This window comes from Theobroma cacao, chromosome 2 (genome assembly GCF_053813885.1).
Source record: "Theobroma cacao isolate CCN51 chromosome 2, ASM5381388v1, whole genome shotgun sequence".
NCBI lineage: Eukaryota > Viridiplantae > Streptophyta > Magnoliopsida > Malvales > Malvaceae > Theobroma > Theobroma cacao.
In genome coordinates this window covers 8,914,376-8,930,805 of record NC_142640.1, presented here as the reverse complement: position 1 = coordinate 8,930,805, position 16,430 = coordinate 8,914,376, and the positions used below count along the sequence as shown (strand labels likewise).

At 35.7% G+C, this 16,430-nt stretch overlaps 1 protein-coding gene across 1 annotated transcript; it reads right to left on the bottom strand.

Moving 5' to 3' along the window:
• Positions 1-468: 468 nt before the first annotated feature.
• On the bottom strand, positions 469-15,825 carry LOC18608513 (MAP3K epsilon protein kinase 1-like). The gene is made up of 24 exons (XM_007043254.3): positions 15,446-15,825; positions 14,806-14,940; positions 13,944-13,964; positions 13,601-13,674; positions 13,430-13,520; positions 13,266-13,349; positions 12,701-12,802; positions 12,440-12,571; positions 12,137-12,208; positions 11,308-11,408; positions 10,188-10,290; positions 9,587-9,982; positions 8,683-9,009; positions 8,521-8,565; positions 7,325-7,504; positions 7,056-7,139; positions 6,486-6,577; positions 6,303-6,386; positions 4,356-5,245; positions 3,702-4,090; positions 3,475-3,609; positions 2,199-2,605; positions 1,666-1,780; positions 469-991 (listed from the first exon to the last, which is right to left on the bottom strand). The coding sequence occupies exons 1-24, from the start codon at positions 15,503-15,505 to the stop codon at positions 815-817; spliced, it is 4,296 nt and encodes a 1,431-aa protein (XP_007043316.3). The 5' UTR covers positions 15,506-15,825; the 3' UTR covers positions 469-814.
• Between the last annotated feature and the right edge of the window lie 605 nt (positions 15,826-16,430).

Here is a 16,430-nt window from a genome sequence, read left to right as displayed (position 1 = left end):
TTAACAAAACATTTTCTTTGTCCGGTATTCAAAGAGCATGGCATCCAAGGCCTAGCATTCATTTTGTATACATCTGATGCCCTAGCCTCCGCTCTCTTACAGCGATGTTCAATGGGCCCTGCTATCTCTTACAACGATGTTCAATTGGCCATGCTATCCTGCCTTACCAGTATAACCCACCGTAGGCCAGGCTTAATTTTGTAAATTTTAAATATCTCCAAATAAGATTTTTAAGATTTGATCCACATGTTTAAGGGAAAAAAAAAGGGAAAAAAGTGTTGGATCAGGCTAAATCGGCAATGTGCCCCGTCACATGGGATACAATAGGCTAGACACAGAACCATCGCCTTTTCCATTCGGCCACTTGGAATGTCCCACGGCATTAACAAGGATTTATACAATACAAATGAGAAACGTGTGTCGGACTCACGATGTCATGCGCATATCAAACGGGTTTATATTACAAAATTGGGACCAAATCATTGGAATAATATTTTATAATAATAATAATAACAATAAAAGACAAAATGAGGACCCGAAAACCAGGACAGGACACCAGCAAACTGAAAGGTGATACATATAAAAAACCATCTAGGCAGCTCACGGCATTAAAAAGAAAGCCACGCTGGAGACTCGAAATCAAAACCATTTCCTAAATCCTGTTGCCTCCACATCGTTAATGTGAGATATGCAAATCTATAGGAACCAAATAAGTAATCGGGAAAATATCAAGAGAAGAAAAGGGCAAATTATTCCTTCCTAAAGAATCAAAATATACACAAGAGCGGACGAAAACTTAAAAAAAGACTTGTATTTACAGGACTGTGTTAATATGAAGGGCTTTGAGCAGCGAAGTAGCCATTTGTTTCACCAACACTTGGCCTCCAGAACGCTGCCCATCTCTGCGTTCCTCGATTAGATTCTGAAGCTTCTGTGGTAAATCATTCTCCACGATTAATTGCTTCGGTCGTGGGTGGTGCTCATAAACAGCCTGCCAGAACAATAACTAACAGTGATCTATTTGCAATAAACCTCCCTATTAAAAGCATCACTAAGTAACAAGTTACGAACCATGACTCCTCAAAACTCCAATGATGATCTATAACTATAAAGAATGACAGTGATTGAATTGGTCTCGACTCTCCAGAGTTAAGTCTCTTTCAAGTAAGTGCTCTAGTTAATAACATATCCTTGCATCATTGCTGGACTATGATACATATGTGATAGCCCTAATTTTTGACAGTGCATGATATCCTTCATAGGTCTTAACGTCCCCCCCCCCCCCCCCAAATCAACGTTTTCTTGTGGAAAACTACCCCTATTTTTCCTTTTTTTTCATATTAAATCTTTATATTTTTATGCACCCTCACACATGTGCCATGAATGCAATTTTTCATAAAGAACACCCCATATTTTCTCAGTAACATGGCATACTAACAGTAGAACTAACGTACATGACATACATTTCCCACCAAACATTTTTTTTTACTTAAAAAAGTGGCAAAAACTGACTGCAAGGAGCTTCCTTACAGTAGGTGTCAGGACAATGAACAATCTTAAAAGGACCAACCAGAACAAGTATACATCAAGGATCTGAAATAAGTCAATTGAGTTGTAAACAAAATAAAAAACACAGATTCTGACAATGGAAAGGGTCATACTGACCTTAATTAGTTTAAGTAGATTAAGACGAGCAATAGCATCCTGATGATCCAACCTTGCAATCAGCAGTGGAGTCAAACCATTAACAGCTAATGTTGTGTTTATTCGGGATGATTTCCTGCATTCCAGAAATAAATATTGTCAATTTAGCAAATTACAAATCAGGAAACAAATTTGCCATATATGCCAGTCTCTTTAAATGTCTAAAGAGCGAGGAAAAGAAAGAAAACAGAGAAAGAGGGTGGAAGCTTTTGAAAAAATTAAGCATAACCAACTGATACGTAGTATGTAAGTATAAAACCAATTTAAACAGTGAAACTGCTGAGAATGTTTCCATTGAGGTCCTTAATTATCTGTCATCTAATCAATCAGTATACTACTATCTTCTAAAAAAACCAAGGCTCCATTTGCTTAAGGCTTTTACTTTTTGCATTTTTTTCTTTTGAATAGAAAACCAAAGACAAATAGCAAAAAGCAAAAGCATCAATCAAACAGAGCCTAAGAAATAATCAAAGGAAGGGTGTAGTATCTCCTACGTAATAATTTTCAAGAATGGCTCCAATATGTGGACAAAGTGTTGCTCTGGACAACATTGGAAGAACTTCACCAATCTCTGAACTGCATCCTTCTTCAGCAAAGCTTGTTCCACCTTGCGATTGTCATTGTCATGAGCCAAGCAAACGGCGATTGAATCTAATGCTGTCACAGACCATAGCTCATCATCAAGCAAGCTCAAGTACACATCCAATCCACCATGGGCCCTCAACTGTTCCCTTGAATTACGTGATGCATGAGCCATGTCACATAGTAACGGCAATGCATGTTGTTTTAAGGGAGAATCTGACATGATAAAATTCATTAAGTGTGGAATGATTCCATTTTCTGCTGCTTGTTCCTGTCTCCTTTTATTTATCTTGCACAAGTTGAACAGAGCATTGAGAACCTTCAGAAAGAAAAATATGATGAAAAATTATCAGAACAATGTTACTGGCACTTGGGCAAAGAGCAAGAATTCAACCCAATTTAATAATAATAACAATAATTGGTTAAGAGAACTTCACACAGAAAAAAAATTGGTTTGTGATTCAAAGCTGTATTATACACATTCAAATGCCAATTACCAACCAGAAGAGAAGGAAAAGGAGAAAACTTATATTAGGATAATCAAAAACAAAATGCTGAAGCTTGCATGGCATAGTATACACTACCCTCAAGGGTCAAACTCAGCTCCCTAGAGCAAATTTGCAGTATTTTACCCCAACATGAAGGAACGAAAATTTTGGCCTTCCAAAAATATAAGATGCAAGAAAGCAAGGATAAATAATATAATCAATGAGACAAATGGTATACATGCGGATGTTTGGGTTGGAAGAGGGCAGCAAAGGAAGAAAAACCCATACGTTGTCCGTATGGAAAAAGGAACAGACTTTGTAAAGTAACAAGAAACTACTACTTCAAAAGCAGAGAGCAGTCTTTCATTTATTTTCTCAAATCAACTTTAATTTGCTTAAGAAGATGAGCTATCACAAAGAGTTGACAACACTTTTCAAACATCAGGTGGGTGCCATTAAATTATCTACAGTATTCAGTCAAAATTAGAATTAAAACCAGGAGATAACAACCAAAAACATAAAGAGGAAAGTACTAAAGACAAAGTTATGAAATTGGCAGGAGTGAGATTAAATCTAGGTGCACCACAATATAAAATAAATGTTAAGTCTCAGACAAATTTATAACTTAAGCAGACTCTGACATATCAAATTTGCAGTAAATGCATCCTTAAACATAATGATCAAGTATATGAAGGCCAACCTCATGATGTATTTGAGATACAAGAGGTCCATCTTTGAGTTCTAGATTTGGGATCAAATACTTAATTGCATCTGCTCGCTGAAGATTCTCTAAGCAGTTTGGATCGGTGGACAAATGATTAATACACTTCAGTATCTAAGAAAAAGATAATGAGCAGTGAGTACAAAGCATACGGGAATATCAAACAATCTGAAACATAAAATTGAAAGCCAAAATTTTACAGATACCTTTAAAAGAATAGGCGGCTCTATGCGATTGAACATCTGGAAAAGACGGTTAAGCAAACTTTGGCTACACATATAGGACTTAACAGTTGTGTCTGCTTGAGCAAACTCAAGAAGTAGGTCTGCCACCTTTTCCAGGTAGTTCCTGGCAACATCTGCATTCATTGCTGATACCATGTTGGAGAGTAACCCTGATGATGTTGCACTTCCCGGTCTAGCATTTAAAACACCTGAGCCAGATAATACACCTGATGCTGTCTGAGAAGCTATACCAGATGTGGATGCTGCTCCTTCATTAAATGCCAGTTGTCCTACTTTCTTACTCACCGTCTTATGAGAAATTCGAGGTGTAGAATCAACAATTCCATTTTCTCTTCCACGGCCAGACACCTCTGAAACCATAAAGAAACTCTCAGCCTTCAATAGAAATCCATTAATTAAGTCTTAACTAATAAGAAGCTCAGAGGAAATGCCAACAGGCTCATTTAAAGGTAGAGTACGTTAAATTTTTAAGTTAACTTACGACGTTCCAGCATAAGCATCTTTCATGGATACACCAATATAATGTTATTACGGGAAGATAACTTCAACCATTTACATATTTTAACATCTGAGATAAAGCAATGAGCAGTAGATCAATCAATCTTGAGTTATTACCAGCAAATTCAGCCATCAAGAAATCTAGTTCGCCATTGGTTTTCCTTTCATTAGCATGTAGGAGAGGCAGTATGCTTTCGTGTCTCTCCAATCCTGGCAGGTGGCGTACATACTCCAATTGACCAGAGAAATGTCTAGACGGAGGTTCCTTTTCCAATAAGCTAAGCAGAGGCCGAACTTGCTCTGCCTGGGTAGTTGTTGAAGTGGGAAATCCATTTGACATACCTTCTATCAACTTGGGAGGTCTATCCATAGATGTCCTGTTTAGGGAGTTGCTTATCTTCTGCTGTCTGAGGTCAATCTCTCCTCTAGCAGAATCAAGTTTCCACCGATCCAAGGTTTCTCGCTCTTTAGAAATAGTTGAAGTTTCCTTGGCGGCTATATTTATAACTTTTTCCAGGGATGTCAGATCTGCCAATTTTGAACCGACTGAAACATCCAATGCCCCATTGCTAGATTGAGGTCTGTCACTGTCAACAGCAAGATAACGAGAATCCGGCAGATTGGCATCTGACCTCTGAGAATGTGAAGTTGAAGCCCGTGAAGGTTCTTGTGCTCCAGGTGGAAACAAATGCTCAGTCATTCCATGCCTAACTTTAAGGACATCAGATTGATCAGTTATAGAGAGTGGTGTCTCATTCTGAGCAAACAGAGGATGACTGGAATCCAATGGACCAGAACGTGGCCGTTGGGCTGAGCCATCTACAGAAAATCCACCCCCAACAGATATGGTTGCAAGTCGAGTTGCCTCATTTAAACTATAAAGAGTATTAATAAGCCTCAGCAATATCCCATTCTTAGCAGCTATCCGACAGAAATCATTCCTTGGGGTTGATCGCTGAAGCTTAAAGACCTGCCACATGCCATCAATTGCTAGGTGAACCATTTCCCTGTGTAAGAAGAGGCTCATGAGCATTTTTAATGTATAGAAAGGAAAATAACTGGAGCAATTAAAACAGAATATTCCAAAAATAGGGGGTAAAAAATGGGATAGTGCATCAGTAAGGTAGACAATAATAATTTAGTCAAACAGTCATATCAAATTTTTTTTCTCCAAGAAAAGATCTAAGATGTGGTCTTTAAAACATTTAATAGTACCCTAGATACTACAGTTTTGATAATATGAATAGAAGGGGGTTTACAGCTGGCATAAGGTATAATTCATGCAAGCTTAGGCACAATGATATCACGTAAATATATGCATAAACTCCCTCTGTCACCCATCTTCACACACATACATCTAATAGTTCATTAGCTTTGGAAGTAAGATTCGACAATAGTAGGTAGCATTCATTTTACTGAAAGTTTAGAATTATTAAATTGAAAATTTATGACATTGACAAACATAACTTTCAAATATGTAGTCATTCCGTTCCTCCCTTCATTTTGCTACAAGCATAATCCTTTTGCAAAATTTGTAACTCAAAAATCAATCTTTGATATCATAATCTACGAAGATTTTGGGAAAAGAGAAAGAAGCTTGACATCACCCTTTTTCAGGGAAAAAAAAAAAAAGAGAATATCACCATTTTCTGAGATGCAGTAGATAATAATGTGAGTTCTTAATTCTCACCTTTAAGAGAGGATTTATTGTCTGAGAGTATCACATCTACTTGAGATAGATGGAAGAAGGATTAATTGAAACTTTAAAAAGAAGCATTAAATACAAATATGTGATGGAAAACCTCACGAAGTCATCTAGCTGATCCAAAACCATAGAACTCTGTCCACAACCTGCTAGAGTTATCTTTTGCTTAATTAAGGTGGATGCTAAGACTACGTCAAGCCAAACTGCATAGCATTATTAGTACTTCTATTTATTGTTTTATAGACTCTGGAAAAAGTGATTACTTGGTTTGAAGGCTTTTAAAAATAGTATACTGTCATCTGTCATGCATTATAGTGCATATAGGCTATAACTGCATCCAAAAACACACACACACAAACCTGAATTTGGCATAATCAGCCTCTATAAAGCCCACCAAAACAGGGATTCCACGGCAAGCTATGAACATCTGCAATGTCAAGGAGCTACAAAGAAGGAACCAACATGGTCACTGCAAAGCCCTTTTCTGTCAATTAAGAGCAATATTAAGCAATTGAAATAATGAGATGGAGACAACTCAACACCTTGACTGACAGAGCTGCTGTAAGAAACAAGCTGCTTCCATCCGAATTTCCGCAGGACGATCAGGCCCGGCAAAACTCATTACCAGAGGGATCTACAATATACGTTGAAGTGAATAAAACTGCATAATTACTACAATATAATCTCTCTCCCTCCCCTTTCTCATTTCAATTGGAAAAGATCAATCTAAGAAGTGACACACAAAGACCGAAACATAAGTACAAATGAAAAATTTTATCCACATGAACTACAACAACCAGAGGTTAACCTAAGGTTCTAAAAATCATGGTGACATGCCTCATCAAGAGATCTCTTTAGTTTAACTCTATCCACCAACTCCTCAGGAGTTCTCATGGTAATTGCTCATTAGTGTGGAACATGGAGGCTGCACAGGCCTGGGAATTGATTAGGCGATGGGAGTGCCATGACATTTTGTTATCCATGAAGGGGAAAAACAAAATAAAACAGAACTCCTTGCTAGGTCCCACTGTTAAGTTATTATGTAATTACTGCACAACTTGCCCACTGTTCTATATGAGAATAAAATAAAACTAAACGACCATAGCACTTACCAAGCCCACAAGACAAGCATTCTCCTGGAAATCAGTATTATCTTTTACAATCTGATTGATAAGTTGAAGCACAGAACATATAACCTGCAATTGCAGTAAATATTGACATCTTCAGTTGGTGTTCACCAAGAGAATAAGCAAGTTTGGAAATAATCTAAGAACTTTCTCTTTTACCCTTTCCATCTAGGAAGAGGGAGGGTTTTTTCAGGAAGGAGGGGGGAGGGGGATAATGTCAGGAGGAAAGGAAGAGAGCCTCATGATTGACATACACGAGTATTTGGGACATCAAGCAATTCCGTTAAAGGCAGCAAACCATGCTGGGTAACAAAAACAATTTTTTGTTCAGGGCGTTGGTCGAAGATTGCTACAAGTTTCTGACAGGCAGTCACAATTGCATCCTCTGATACCTCCGGTCTTAGTGAGCCAACTAATCTGCTAAACTCAACGGCCTATAGCACAAAAAACAAAATAAGCTTTTAAACCTCTCCACTGCCAGAAACAAGAACAACATAAGGAAGATTCAAAATAAACAATTCAACAGAAAGATATTCAAAACATACAGATGGAGAAGATGACAAAAGTCAGATAGGTATCGGGAAGAAAAACAAATTGACTAGTTTAGTTACTTACATGACCATGTCTTTGCCTTCAAAATATCAGAGATATAAATTCAGTCATAAGTCTTAAGGAAAGCTACTCCTAAAAATAATCTCCTTTATATTCACACAGCCTAGGCGCATCTGCAATGGGCAACTTATAATAGGATTGATCAGATGCATGAGCAACCTGCTGAAGACTCCCATTTCTTCAAATGTACTCTCCATGGGACAGGTAATTAAAGAAAAATACATAGCAAAGAAGAAAAAGAGAACCCAGGATCTACAAAAAGAGGTAGCAGTATAATTTGTAATTTTTTACACAAAGATCTTAAAATTTAAATTTACTAGATTAAACTTTACAACAAGGGACATGGATGACATCCATTTATAAACAATGAATAAAATCAACCAGAAGGAAATTTAAGACTGAAACAACTAAACCATTACTTAAGAATAAAATGAAGTGGACTAACAAATTTAATACTTAGTACTTTAGGAGGTGAAATGTGAAAATAGGTCCAGAGAGTAAACCTAACACATGCATAGGTTGAAGATCATTAATATCAACCTACAAGGTTGAACTTAAATTTTGCTGCTGTCAGAAATTTTGAAACTTCAACTATCAATACAGATAAAATTGCAAAACTTCTAACAAGTGGCCACACATGTTCAGCAGTATAAAAGTTACTTTAAACCTATTAGAATCAGGTTGCAAATTGTAGTCGGCATCCAAAATGACAATAGGTCAGAAAACCTCAATGCACTCAAAGGTAGAGTGTTTTATAGAAACAAAAGAGAAGTTATATAAGAGGTTCAGTTACAGGTAAAAGAACTTGAGTCCACTTTTGGAAAGTAATGATAGATACCTGTAGGGGAAATAGGCTCTCAGCAGGTAATTTCTCTTCAAAAACCTGGCCACGGGAATACATAAACAAGAGAAAACTCATTAGGTTCATGTCTGACAGCAACATATAAACATTGTACTCCAAACATAACAAACCACCAAACATTTAATAATTTTAACATACCAAGCCATCAATGTCAATTACATCATCCTTCAAAACACCCATCATTAAACGCAACAGGTTACCACCACCATTTGACTGCCCCATTTCCTCTTCCATTTGTTTCTTAGCAATTGTATCCCTTAACTTCTTAGCCAGGTCATTGTTTCCAGCATCAGGCACAGTACCTTGGTTCACATTCAACGTAGATGCAGATGTTGAAGCTTCAGCCGCTTTTTCATCCAGGTTTTTATCCAATGGATGAAATAAGTCATCCAAAGAAGCATCTCCAGGAGGGTCACTAAATCTACTTAGCTCATTCCCAGTTGAGGTCACTGAAGCTTTTGCAGCCTTCAAATGTGGGAGTCAAATTGTAAGATTCCTCGTTTACTTTCATCAGGAAACCAAAAAGGAAGGTGAGAAAAATAAATGAACTGATGACAAGCTGTGTGCATAGAACAGGTAGAATATTTACTAAAGAAAATCATTGACAATTAATAACTCAATGAATCCAGAAATTTAAGGACCACTAATAAACATTCTTTAGAAATTAAAAAGAAAAAAAGGCTAGGACATAAAAGAATACCCAACATTATTTGAACCCATTACTGTAAATTTGATGTGAACAACAATGTAAAAATAAGCAAAGATACCCCATGAATGCATCTGCCGATTTGTTCTTTAAGCAAACCATATGAGTGAAGAAGATATTTCATCGAGATAACAGGTTCATGATGTCATAGAAACCAAGATCAGTTCTTTCAACCGATGCAAGAACACAAGCACACACCTAAGCATCCACATAAAGACATGCATGGAAATTACAAAGAAATGCATCAGACAGAAATTTTGAAGGTAAACAATCTAAATCTTATAAATCTAACAAATTAACTTTTTCAGAAACTGACACCATTCCATGAAATTTTACCCTTTGCACACTGGCATCGTGAGTTCTAGGTCCAAAGCCAAATGATTTATTGTCAATGTCAATTGAACTTCCTTTGCCTCCATGTCTTTTTTCCATATGTTTCCCTTTTGATTCAGGAGATCCAACCTCACCATTCATAATAACTTCATCCTGATGTGATATCTCATGAAGCTGAGCAGGACCAAGGGCAGCCACTACATTCTTAACAGATATTCTACCAGAACTACTCTGTAATGATGATTTCTCGTGAATGGCTAAGGTTGGAACTTGATCTGATAGTAGATCATCGTCTAAATTATCTATTCTTTCCCCAAGAAGATTATTATCTGCAGAATGATCATAATCAGACTTGCTTGTACCAGTGACCTCTGCTGATAATAGCTCTTTCCTGGAGCTCTGGCAAATCAAAAGACTACAAGTCATTAATGTGATATAACAAGCATCATTTTGCATCAGTCTAGAGGAAAAATTAGTAATCAGTCTTCAAACAACTTAAAATATTTTCAATTTATAATTTTCTATAATAAATATTTATGTCTTGTAGCTTTCAACATTAGCTAAGGCTTCCTTGCAAAAAGGTGCAGGTTGAAAAAGTTCTCACTGTTTCAGATGCCTCTGCTTTGTCCACAGGAAGACTCTCTCCAGCAATCTGATTATCTCCACTAGAGCTTTCTGCATCTGCTGCAACATCTTCCGATATATTTCTGCAAAAGGAATAGAAAAATAAACACAGGCATCAGTCATCATGAGATACAAAGGAGTAAACAGAACACGACAAAATGGTTAAATAGAATTTAGTTGTCAATGCTGCTATAGCTGAAATACAGAAATTTTGAAAACTATCTCAGCAAATGCCAAGACAGGGAGATATGTTTATAATAATTAGATTAAATTGAATAAAGAGTTAAACTCCAAATTTCAATCTATATTTAAAAAAAAAAATCTTTCTTCTTTACCCATTTTCTTTTCTTTTTGGTTTCATTTTGAAGTGGATATATTGCATGAGGGGAGCTGGAATAAAGCACATTAAGGTTTGGAAAATCTTTTAAATGGAATGTTGTCAAAGTTTAACATAACTTCTAATACATACAAAATGCTTAAAATATGGAGAGAAAAAGACCAAATATTAATGATATACCAAAACAAAGGAATGTATCATAGGAGTGTAATATAATTCTAAGGCGATATGTCCTCATAATTTCATCTGTATATTGAACATTAGAGAACCCATTAAATGATATCAAAATTACCAAGCTAGAATAGTCTAAAAACTTAAAATTTGTTCCAACTTCCCACATGCAAAATTTTAGTATCACATTCAGGTTTACACAATTAAAATCTGGCAAAATAAACAAATTATCTCAGACAGAAGAGTACTGAAGTAAAACAAGATGTATGGCTCAAAATAGAACACATGTATCTATATAAGTACAATATATATTGAATACATCAACCGAAACAAAGTGCAATAAAAAGTTTGTGCATGATTAAAATAAAGAAAAAGCTGTACATATCTTGTAAAACAAAAACCCTAAGCAAACAAATAGTAGTGAAAATAATGTTGACGAAAATCAATCAAAATTTCTGGTTATTTGACCAGATTAATGATTGTGGATGATAAACAGAACAACATGGCATATAAATTTATGAATGTGACCAAAATCCTAAGAAGAAAAACTCCCAGGACACTTTAAATATAGAACATATTGTAGTATAAATACCTAAGGGTACCACTATGACGAAAAGAAGGCTGCAAAGCTCGTCTGCAATTCATCCAAGGGTGAGAAAGCAGTGTTTTTGCATCAGGCCTCTGTCTGGCATCCTGAAAATTCAATGAAGCGTCATGTGATGCAGTAAGAAATTATCAATGACTCAAGTGAAGATTAGTGACAGTTTGATCCCACTGTTTGACCTTAGCAACCGTAATCACCTTGGTGGTCAACGAATTAAACTCCAGTAGTTATCATATAACCTAGGCACCAATATGAAAGCCATATATTCTTTTGGCCCCATACCATTTTCTTAATTTCCTTTCACCTTGAGGGTGGCTTCCACCTATAGATTTTATAGCTACAAGTATGTTTAATTTTTTTAGAAATTCAAGAGAGTTCCCTTTTCTTCTTATTCTTCTTCTTTTTGTTTATTGCTGTTTATTAGAACATGCAAGAAAAAAGGAAAAGAAAAGAGGGATTGAACAACAGAATCATAAGCATCACTGTCAAGGAGAGCAGAGATGAATATCCGATTACCTTATGGTCTTCATAGATTGCAAAGTTACAAGATCAACACAAGTCTCATTACCATCGATAGAGATATTTCCTAGCTAATAACTATGACTGTTCTGTCCATTCAAAACCAAGCATGTCTAATGGATAATAAACTCATCATCAACACAAGTCTCATTACCATCAGTATAGAACTTTCCTTGCTAATAACTAAGACTATTATGTCTGTTGAAAACCAAGCATGTCTTGTAAATAATAAACTTTTGATGAGATCAAGCAACAATTAAAAGACCAAACTGGGACTACAGTCATCTTCCAACTTTACCTTCTTAAAGCACTGGCGCAAAAAGTCAGTAATGTCTGGAGATAGGCTATCAGGTATTGGTGGATGCTCATCCTGAGGGGAAGTTGAAAAAAGGAGAAAGACAAGCAATTTAAGACAAGACAAAAATGCACTTGTTAAAGCATTCTTTAGCAGTAACAATAATAACAGAATATGGAATGATTTAATCAATAGCGAGGACAAATAAAGGATAGAAATAAACGCCAGAAACTCATACAGGATGAAGTTTACTTTTATACTTGTAAACTGAGTAAAAGAATTGCAGAGACATAAATGTCAGACAACCTGCACAATCCGAAAGAGAGCTGGCATAGGCTGCAAATCATAGTACGGAGGCACACACGTAAGAAGTTCAATCACAGTACAGCCAACACTCCAAATGTCAGAAGCAGCACAAACCCCTGACATTTCAATCACCTGAAATATAATTTAACCTCCAAATAAGGCATCCAATATAAACCTCAAGTACCACACATGAAAACTTAGAGAAACAAGTTTGACAATTAATAGCCACATTCCAATCATCAGTTGGAACCAAAGAAGTACCTCTGGGGCCATCCAATATGGTGTTCCAACAACTGAGTGTGTGTTAACATCAGCCTCAGTTAGTTTGGTTGCAACACCAAAATCAGCAAGTTTCACAAGACCCTGAAAAGAGAAATTAAGGATAAGTCACAAAAAAACCAAGAGAATAAATACACCAAAAGACACATATATCAGAACTAACTTGGATACATAATTATGAAGAGAAAACAGTATGAAGACTATAATGACTCTGCACAAACAAGTAAGGATACCGAGGTCTGAGGCAATAAAATACGACCCAACGTTCAGCAGGCCACAGGTGTTCCGCTCTAGGAAACTTAAGCACTTTAACTTTATTTATCACCACATAAGTAGCCAAAGTACAAGGAAACATACGAATTAAGTGGACCAAATTCAATTAGTCTCAATGGCCCCATAAAAAAGGATGTTATATGGTTTTGTTCTCTTACAGATCTCTGCCACCATGATCAATTTATAGCAAGAGAATCACCAAAAATAACTCCCCCCTGAAATAGTAATAAAACCCTCTATGGATAAGAGAAAATAGAAATATCTGTTAAGTTACCTCTTTTGTTGTCAAAATATTTGCACCCTTAATATCCCGATGGATAACACCTTGTTCATGTAGATAAACCAAGCCTTCCAAAACCTGTTTAACAAGTAATTAGCATAACCAAAAGATATTTTAATAGCGAAATAAAGCAATAAATTGCAGAAATACAAGCAAACCTGAGCAATATAAACAGCCACCAATGATTCTGGAAAAGGCCCAAATTTATTTGGCTTGATAATGTTTGCAAGTGAACCATTCTCCACATACCTATACAAACATACAGCAATATTTAAAAGTTTCTAACAAACCAGATTAGAAAACTGCACTCACAATGTGAGAATTCTTACTCAAGAATGATATGCAGGTGACTCTTTGTCTTCGATGATCCAAGATATTTCACAATATTTTTATGGTTCAAATTCTGCAACGAAGTTCAAATTTTAATTAGCATCAACAAAATACTGATGGCACAACTTGTTACCATCAATAATCCAATTAGCAGCAGACAACAACTACCATGAAGATGACCAGTGAACAACATATAATTGATGGGGAAACATTTTCAGTGCACATATGGAGACCCCATGTGCATCAGATATGCATGGGAGAATTTTTAACGTTGCATTATAACAAGTGAAAGCTCAAAAAGCACAAAAAAAGAAGGAAAAAGCAGTTAAAGTAGGGAGTTACCTTCAACAAATCAATCTCTTGCTGCAAGGTTAACCCATTCCATCAAACAAAAGTATCCAACAGAAAAAGGCAACTGGTCAGCCAAAGAAACACAACAGAAACTGGAAATTTATAAATGCATCCTCTAAAAATAGCATATATAAATATTTATTTCAATTTTACATGTTTATCACCTAAGGTTTTAACATGTTGGACCACAATTAAGGGCTAGAATGATAAGTGCCCTCGAAAGAAAAGCAGCAGATTTTATAGGAACAAGGCAATTTTGTTAACACCCAGAAAAAATTTACTTATTTCTGAAAGCAATCAATCAAGTGTTTAGAAAATGTTCAAAGACTAAATCCAGTCTCCCTAATGTTTTTGCATTAGGATTGTCTGTAACAAATGCAACTGACATTACATTAGCAGGTCCTTGAAAGTGGTCAAGACAATTAAAACTTAAATATTGCAAGTCTTAAGTAGCTTTGATACTAAACATGTTGCTGATCAATATAAAGTCAACTATTACATACCCAGAAATTAAATTACTGATTCTTTATCATGAGAAAAGAAGATACATTGCTTCCATCACATAAAAATTGAACGAAAATTATAAATAAAAACTAAGACACATATCAACCAACCAAAGAGCACCATAGTCGAAAAATCTTTCTATCCATCATAAAGCCTTGAAAACATAGTATATCAAAAGTTGTGAAAATGATTGAATCCAAACGTAGTTTAACTATATTGAACATAACCACTAATGTAATGGCCAACATGGCTAAACCCTACCTAGCAGGCCATCCTAATGAAACCGTGTATCAACGTAAGCATGTCCTAATTGAAAAACTGTTGAGCACAATGAAATATAAAATCGAACCATTATAATATTGAGATCTTCCTGTGCTATATTCTCCAAAGATACTTGTTTAATTGCAACGAAGTCTCCATTCTCCAAATCCAAACCTTTGTAAACACGTCCATATGCACCTTTTCCGATTTCATCTCCAAGCATCTATATGGAAAGAGAAGACAAAATATAAATTTCAAGATAGAATTATCCTTTTTCTCAGGTGTGCGCTCTAAATCTATAATAAATAATTAACCAAAAAAACAAAGGAAGAAAAATGTTTGGGGAAGTAAAATAACCGGCAAATTTCAAAGAGAGTTTAAATTCAAAAGGAAAAAATGGAAGTGTGTAATTCTTTCCTTTATCCTTTTTTTTCCTCCAAGTTGTCATCAACTAACTGAAATGTAATTTGCATCTACTAATCGAAGCAGATAAACTTAAAATTGGAAAATGAAAACGTTTTTTTAAGTAAAATGAAAATTGCGAGCAACATTTGACGAGCAAAATCTTCACATTTTATTTTTCATTTACAATTTTTTTTCCTTTCATTCCCTCAATTATATAACCGACCAAACTGTTGTTAACAGAAAGAGAAAGAGACGAAAATGAACAAAAGAAAAAAAAAGAAAAATTCGTCGAGAAATAGATCGAATTACGGATATTGACTCACGTATTTGTTGTCGAGAGTTTTGGATTTGTGGAAAGCGGAAGATGGTGTTTGGCGAGACATTGCTTAGTGTTTGTGTTCTGCTTCTTCTTCTTCTTCTTCTTCTTCTTCTTCCTCTCCTTTGATTACTGGAAATGGGAAGACAAGGAATCGCTCGCTCTTAAAAGAAACCCTAGAAGAAATGCTCCATCTTTTGCACGACAAAAAGTTTAGGACTTAGAAACGCAGGAATCCAGCGACGAGGCCAGAGCTCCTGCGAGGCAAAGAAAAGAAGAAAGGAAAAGAAAAAGAAAAGAAGGAGAAAGAGAAAGAGAAGGGAGGACCAATAGGGGGACTGGTGATGTGGTGTCGTATTAAAGGAGGATAATAAGTAGTATCATTATGTATTAATTGAATGATTAGTAAATTTTGTTGTTATGGTAAGGAAATATGGGGAATGGGATTGCAGAGAATTATCGAGGTGAGGTGAGCGTGCACCAGCTCAGACTTGGTTGTAAGCTTTTTCAGGATGCCTGCCCTCTGTCATTTTCCTCATACAAAGTCTAATCGGAATGTTTCCTTCATCTGGGGTGAAAATTGCCGTCCAAAACAATTATCTATATCCTTCTACATTATTTAAAAGTTATTCCTAAAGGGACATGCCCCCCCCCCCCCCCCCATGGCACCCAATATCTTCTTTAGAGACCACCCCCCCCTTTTTTTTAACTTTGTTAATAATAAATAATTATCTATCTATATTTTTTTTATTTGATATTTTGTTGGTTTTTTTGGTAGATTATTATTAAATATATTCAGTTTATTATAGACATTTTTATTTGGGTTTTTTTTTTTATATTTGTAAGTGTTAAGTTTGTTAGTCTTTAGTTGTTTTAGGTTCATTGGGCCTTCATTTTCACAAGAGTAATTTTTCTGTCAATTTTTATAGTAAATTAGGGTTGGATCTTTGCTTTTTTTTTTAATATTAAAATTTGCATTTATTTTGAAGTTC

Bases quoted from the DNA above. Each gene is read 5' to 3' on its own strand.
- LOC18608513 (XM_007043254.3), bottom strand. From the start codon at position 15,505: ATGTCTCGCCAAACACCATCTTCCGCTTTCCACAAATCCAAAACTCTC. The intron at 12,803-13,265 runs GTAACTTAACAG...TTCTCTTTTCAG, and splicing joins ATATTTTGACAACAAAAGAG to GGTCTTGTGAAACTTGCTGA. The intron at 3,610-3,701 runs GTATCTGTAAAA...TCTTTTTCTTAG, and splicing joins AGCCGCCTATTCTTTTAAAG to ATACTGAAGTGTATTAATCA.